Source organism: Kryptolebias marmoratus, linkage group LG4 (assembly GCF_001649575.2).
Source record: "Kryptolebias marmoratus isolate JLee-2015 linkage group LG4, ASM164957v2, whole genome shotgun sequence".
In the NCBI taxonomy this organism is placed as follows: Eukaryota; Metazoa; Chordata; class Actinopteri; order Cyprinodontiformes; family Rivulidae; genus Kryptolebias; species Kryptolebias marmoratus.
The window spans coordinates 30,434,335-30,441,892 of NC_051433.1; the positions used below are offsets into that span (position 1 = coordinate 30,434,335).

Consider the following 7,558-nt stretch of genomic DNA (forward strand, 5'->3'; position numbering starts at 1 on the left):
AAAAAGTATTTCAAAAGTGCCTTTTTGTAAAACTGTAGTTGTGTAAATATTTGACACAAATATCTTACAATATCACATAATAAAAAGCCATATTTTCAACTTTCCTGCCAACTTTAATCTTTTTTTTTAAATAAATCACGGTCGGCCGGTGATCAGACACCTACCACCGGGTTTAGCCTCTTTTCTGGGGGAAACCCTGTTTGGAGGTTTTTCACAATGAATGATGGTGGAAAAAATACATCAGATTGTAAATTCTGCTCAGCAAAGTTGACAAGACGAAGAATGAAGTCTAGCGCTTGCAGCACAAGAAATTTGATAAAACGTCTAAAAAGCAACCCAAAGAGTTTGCTAACAGCAGCAAGAAATAGCTCCAGTCTGTGACTGATCAGAAGAGACCCTGGGAGTTTACAGATCTGAGCAAGAGCTTCCCAACAAACCCCCCAATCACCAGACTGCTGCTGTCCTGCTCCATTTGAGGAGATAAGATTATTAGTACGCTCCTCTGGTTTTCAAACACATTTTGAAAATGTGTAATGGCATTTATTACTGGTTGTATCGGTGCTCATTATGAGCAAAAATTCTGACGCAAGTACTTGTACTCGGTTTGAAAAACTGATATCAGTATCTACATGACATTGTGATATTTACACACAGCCAAGAACACAAAGGACTGTGCCACTGATTCACAGCTCGAACAAGATGGATAAGAAAGACAAGCAATGGCAACAACTGTTACACAAAAAACTCCACAATGCTGTGGCAGTGCAGGCAGACCGATGACACAGCGTAGCGTGAAATTGTGCAACATTATTGTTGGCTCACTGCTATGTAACTTTTGTTATTGTTCTATATATAAGGTATACATTTTTTTTTTACCTGAACAATAAATCTGTGGCAGCCTGGCGTTGCTGGAGATCAGGTTAATGTATCACATATGTATCATAAGTATCACATATGGAAGATACTGTATGTAGAAATGCAAGACAAATATGCAAATATGACATGGAGATACTCATAAAGGAAACCCAAAAATCTTTATTTTACAGATTTCCTTTCAGGAAAAAAAGTACGCCTATTCTACGAACTGTAAACTGTAGAAGAAAGTTGATGTTTTTTCATGTCCGCGGTCAAGCTACAGCCTTCTTTTCACGAGTTAACATAAACTCTGGAGACGCAAACCATCTGTCATGGACCACATTTCTGTCATCATCTATCAAGAGATTTCAGGTGATGTATTACATCCTCTGTAGGTCTACAGCAGCTGTGAACAGCTGACTAAAAGTGTGTTCTGGCTGGATGAGTCCAACTGTTTATGGCTTGTTCTGAAGCACCCTAATAGAAATCAGGCTGCTTAATGCTTCTAACAGCTGGCATGTCTGGTCAGCCAGGGGTAAACTGTGATTGTTTCTATTTACTACTTAAATGCAATGGAGGAAAAAAGGTGTATGCAATTTTTCAAACCTGGAACAGTGCATATATGTATTGATCCACATCTTTGACGCGTAGCACGGTCACAGTCTGAGGTCAGGAACTGTGAGATGGGACGGTTTGTTGTTTGGTGCAAGCTCCATTCATTGCACAGAAGCTGTGACCCATGAATAGATAATAAAATACATGACAAGACTTGAATAACGCAACTTTATGAACTTCCTCCTGTGTAAGAGATTATTGCACAACTAGAACATCACAAAGACATGTCAGCTGTTGACAGCATTCTGGATAAACTGAGACATTAAGCATCACCACCATCTGGCCGACGTACGCAGATATGAGTTTGTTTATTTCTACAGCTCTATTTGTACAACTGAACAAACCCCAATAACGTAAATTTATTGCAAATGTTACAAAGACTTCTAAAAGTGAATGAAGGTAGAGCAGATTAGTTAAAGCTGCAGTTACATTTATGTGCAAAGAATATGCATTCTACACAATTTTGTTATTTTGTATTTTTGCAGAAAGTGCCCTTTCTGCTGTGTGGACATATTATTTTCAGCCATTTGGGAAAAATTACTGCAGAGACAACAGATCATCTGAAGTGCCAATATGAATGGTTGCTCTTCTATGTTGGTATCACAGCTCACTCAAGCCATGACCGATGTTTGCGTATAAACTGGCTTTAGTGGGATAGTTTGGTCAAATGATGTTCTGTCAAAAAGTTATCTGTAGTTAGTACTGATCAGGCCTGATATCAGTGATCGAGCTCTGAGGGTGATAAAAAGGGCAGAAATCTTCTGGACTAGACTAATGGTTAGCCAAACTGACGTCAATTTAGGTTGTTTTCCAAGCTTATAAAACTATTTTTTTCTGAAAAATGTCATAGTGGTGTGAAAAAACAATGCATTAGCTAAAATGAAACATCTACACTTTTGCATGACACTGTTTGTTTAGTTTGTTGCTATTTGCTCAATTGAACAGCATCCATTTTAGACTGTATATTAACACACCTCTGATGGGAACCTGGAAGATGAAGCCGTAAATAAACCACTCTTTCTTGCCAGCTGGAAGGTTTTTCAGGTGTGAACTGTTGCTGGTTCACATAGTTCTTACCTAGCTGCTGTATGTTCATATATTTGTTTTGTTTTAACAATACATTTAGCTGTAATTAGTGATTTCAAGCTTGAAACAAAGCTGATGTGACACCATGATCATGAGCTGACAAGGAGCTTTACTAGTGTGCAGATACTGGTTCCAAAAATACAACATGGCAGCTTCCATAAACTGAGTCCAGCTGGCTTCAGTTTCCAAAAACAAGAGAAGGTGGGGACACTTGGTCTATCTGTCAATGGTTCCAACGACTAATGTCTCCTGAGTCTGTTGGATGTATTAGTCTGCTGGGAGCTGAGTAAACCTTTGGACTGATACATTCAGTGGCCTCAGATAACAGGCATTCAGGGGGTAACCCAAACCTTCAATTCAGAAAACAGAAACAAACTAAGGGTACTGACCGGTTATGGACTTTGAACATCCTGAGTGCACACCTGGTTCTTACTGGGTAAATACCTGACACTTTCCAACTACGTAACTGGGACTTAGAAGATGCTGGGTACGTACCTGGTGGTACTTACGGAGTACATACCTGGTACCTACGAGGAACGGGCTCTATTATGAAGTGACTTGTTCTCTGGTATTTAAAGGATATGTACCTGGTACTCACAAGGTACATATCAAGTATGTAACAGGTATGTACCATGTAAGTACCAGGTACATACTCTATAAGTATATGGTGAAGTTTTGTTTTATTTGTTTTTATTTAAGGATCCCCATTAGTCCCTACCGTAGTAGAGACTATGTTTCCTGGGGTTCATACCACAAACATTGCAACTAAATAATATATATTAAAAAGAACCAAACAGAAATACAGGCCTGCTCACCGTTATTGGCACCCCTTCATGATTTGCATAGCAGAGTGAATATCTTCATGATCATTCATTGGTTAATTCATGTCATATGTGTGGAGGCAGTCCATCACAAGTGATCTTTATGTGTGATTTGCAACAGAGGTGAGCCAAATTGGGTTTTCATATTGATTTGCAGCAAAGGGTGCCAATACCATTGGCATGGTAAAAATTATGTTTTTCTTTGTTTTCCTCATAATGTTTATCTTTTTAAATGTTTTTGATCATTTGCTGTTTTGCATCAAGCACAAGCATCAGCAATAAAATGTTGTTTCACTTCATGAATTTCCTTCAGTAAATATTCCATTATATGTACTTAAACTTCATGGCTGCCAATAATGGTGAGCAGGACTGTATAAATTAACAACTACAACAATTTTGACTAAATTTAGAAAACAAACACTGACAATCAACACTACGCATATAAAACCAACACATCCAGACAATCAAATGTTTTTTCATTAACCATTATAGATTCTTTTTAAACCTTCCATGATCACTAATCAGTGTAAATCTAGAAGGTAACATGTTCCTGTGTGATATGGCTCTATTCAGTGGCAGCTGGTGGTTATATTTGTAGGGTGGGCTAACAGATGTATAATAAAACTCTGCAGTTTGGATTCCAACAACAGAAGCATTCAATTTGAAATAAAGAAAACCTGCTATAAATTGACATTATGTCCTTTTTCCTCACAAAGACAACCTTAAAACAAACCACCACCAAAACCAAGCTCACACAGAGCCTCCGTCAGTTGTCCAATACTTCATTCCCTTCATTAAGGGTTTCAGCTATAACCATTCAGATGATGTTTCCCAGTCAAACAGCTTTGCATGACACTGCACCACACTCCCTGACACAATTACTAATCACATTGATAAGGTAAAACCAAACAAGACATGCAATATTGTAAAGTGCTTCTTTTTTTTAAATGAATCCTACCTTATTTAAAGAGAAGCTCACTCAGACAACTTTTCTGGGATCCAAAAATGTTAATAACCTCCTCGTTAAAGATCTGTTAGCTACTCTTGCTGTTAGCCAGTCCTTTCACTGAAACCAGGTCACAGGAAAACTGTGAATATCCTTGTGTCTATCTGCTCCCAACCTCTTCACTTCCGGTTTGTCCACACATTAAGGAAAACGAGTGAGAAATTAAATAATTCACCTCGTTTATGTTTATCTTGCTCGCTCACTCCATGATAAACCACGCCCACGTACACTCGCGCTTGAGGCACGTTATTGTCTGTCCGCCCTCATTGGCTAAAGCCTGAGGCCTTGGGCTGACCCTGGGCTGAACTAAATTAGCCCAAATGAGCAGCAAACTGAGGGGGCGGGACAAGACAGCTGTCAATCATTCTGTACCACAAAAGACATGATTGGGGCTGAAAAAGTTAGCCCTTTGAAAAGACTTGGGGATTTTCTTGGGACTGTTTGGCACCAGTTTTGTTATAAATTTCACAAAATGTGATCCAATATTTTAAATTTGCATTTATTAGGTATTTTAACATTTATATTGTAAACACCAGGGAGGGCTGAGCCCTACTAGCCCACTGATACCAGCCCTCCCTGGCTCTATACATCACTGTCTTTTAAGAGCGTTAGTTCTAGGCAGAGGTAGAATAAAAGTAACAACAGAGGCTCCTCTCGTATTAAAAGCATGTCTACTATAAGTATCAACTGGGAGAACAGACCAAACGGTTTATGTAAAGTCCAGATTTTGTGTAAGGAGAAAAGAAGACTACACACTAGTCTATCACTGACTTTCATCCACGACAGGCATTGATGCATGAAATTAACATTGGTTCTAAAATGACATCCAAGTGCTAAACTTGCAGCTTTATTTTGAACTATCTACAGTTTATCCAGATGTTTTTTTGAAGCAGTCGACCAAACAACTGAACAGTATTCAAGCTGACAAACGACTAAAGACTATTACTAATTTTCTTATTTCCAGGGACATAAAATGAGCATTACATCAGATTATAGCAATGTCTCTGCTCATTTTAGTCACAGTCTTATTCATTTGTATAGACCACGATAAGTCACTTTGTAATACAGACTGTTCCTCATAGGTACCAAGTATGTACCTGGTATGTACCCAGTAAGTGCCAGGTACGTACTTGAAACATACACGTTTAGTACCAAGCTGTACCATGTACTGCAACCCAACTCAACACACCCGGTCAAATAGAATCAGTCACAAACATGACGTATTTTGTGTTGCTGAAACCAAACAGGCTGTCAGATTGCTCCGTACTTCATCTGAAATCAACATGAAACCAGTTGTTGTAAAGGTGCAGCTCCTGAAGGAGACCTTAAGTCTATGAAAACAGGACTTTTTTTTCTGGCTACAGGTAAAACACTATCTCATTAAAAAAATGAGGAGGGTATGAACAGTTTAGGAAATACCTGAAGACACACACCCTTCTCAGTGGTTTATGGATCACCCAGTACTTCTGTTTTCAGTTAGTGCCATGGCCCACGATGGAGCTTATATGAGTACTGCTTTTTTCCTGAAGCGCCATGCAGCCGGCAGCAGGGTTGGTTGATCAACCTCACACTTCATTCATACTGATTTAGAAGTCTGACCCAAACCAGGTGACGCTGAGTTTCTGCACAGGAAGATGATCTTTGACTTGATGTCCTTAAGTTGTTCTTCAGCTGTCAGGGACACAAACAGAGCCTCACTGTCCTTTTGGTGCCACATTCAGGGTAAGAGTCGTGTTTGTCTTACTATTCTGTGGGTTAACCCCCTCCTCTCTGACGTGTGTGTCTGTTTCCAATCATACTGGGGCTGGAATTCAGCCTGTGTGTGTGTGTAGAGAAGATCAAAGTGCAAATGAGAGTGTGCATTATTTCAGACATTTGCATAAACTTAACAATAATTAAATAATAAAAGGTCTAACAGTTTCTTGGAGGAATGCACAGTTTTAAACCGTCTTAAGTTGAGAAATAAAGTTGTGGACACACACTGAAAATGTCATGGAATATGATGACATGTCCTGCTCAGCATATCTGCTGTGCATGACTCTCAGCTACTACTACATCATTTTGGCCACTATCTGTAGAAATTACAGCTAGTTTCAACTTTTACTTTTTGATTAACTGTGGCGGCCATCTTGAACTGGATTTACTCCAAAAGTGAATCAGTTGTGGATGTATATCCAGTGATTACTTTCTGAGAGTTTTGATGAAATCCGTCCACCGGTTCATGAGATATTTTGCTGTCTGGCAGATGAGCACGCGCTCACAAAGGTAAAAACACTATCCCCCGCCTTCACCGTGTTTCTGTGTGACTCTACCTGCTGGAGTTTCCGAAGAACTCCACCGAGTAACCGAAGTGACTCCCGCGCGGTCCCGTGAACACCACCCGGCTCTCCGCGTCCAGGTTGAAGGCGGCGCACAGCCGGATCACGAGCGCCAGTCCCGGCAGGAGCAGCGCGGCTGGAGCCGGAGGAGGAGGTCCAGGAGCGGCGGCCATCTCTTCTGCTCACAGCTCCTTGTTTCATTCAGCGCAATACGCATCATCCGTCCTGGTCCTGTGCGGGCCGGGCTTTTCCACTTTGGAGTGTGTGGTGAGAGCGCAGCGCAGCTCCAACATGTCCCCTGCAGTGGTTCACATGTAAACACACACACACACACACACACACACACACACCCACACACACACATCTGGGGTGGAGCTTTAAAGGTTCCCAGACCGCCGGATCCCTTCATATAACTGTGATTCAAACTTCTCAGAAAGAAAAAGTCAAATAACTGTGGGATAAAACTAATAATCTTTATACCACGTGAGCATCAATAATGTTTGGTTTTCTGTGTATGCATGGCAATAAATTACCAATACTGTTGGTGTAGATCAAGCATGGCCAAAAGAGTGTCATAATGATCGTTTTTATTAACTTCATGGAGCAGAAAGGCAGTACCAACAACTCACAGGAAGCAGAGGTAAATAAGAAGCTTTACTTTGAAGGGAACAAAATGTACAATGTGTCCAGGAGGAAATGAAGTAGAGATTAGTTTGTTTTCTGAAGTGATATTAAACAAGAATGGATTTGCTGTTAGTAGGAACTGCTCCTACTTCTTAATCACTCATTGATTCAGATCAGGTGTGTTGGAGCAGAGAAACAAGGAACACATGCAGGACGGTGGCTCTCCAGGACCA

At 40.3% G+C, this 7,558-nt stretch overlaps 1 protein-coding gene across 1 annotated transcript in view; it reads right to left on the reverse strand.

Moving 5' to 3' along the window:
• LOC108246081 (integrin alpha-5) overlaps positions 1-7,015 on the reverse strand; it is a 71,585-nt gene extending 64,570 nt beyond the window's left edge. Inside the window, exon 1 of the mRNA XM_017433435.3 lies at positions 6,696-7,015. Coding sequence (XP_017288924.1) covers positions 6,696-6,874 — 179 coding nt within the window. The 5' untranslated portion in view covers positions 6,875-7,015. The remainder of the gene's footprint in view (positions 1-6,695) is intronic.
• Between the last annotated feature and the right edge of the window lie 543 nt (positions 7,016-7,558).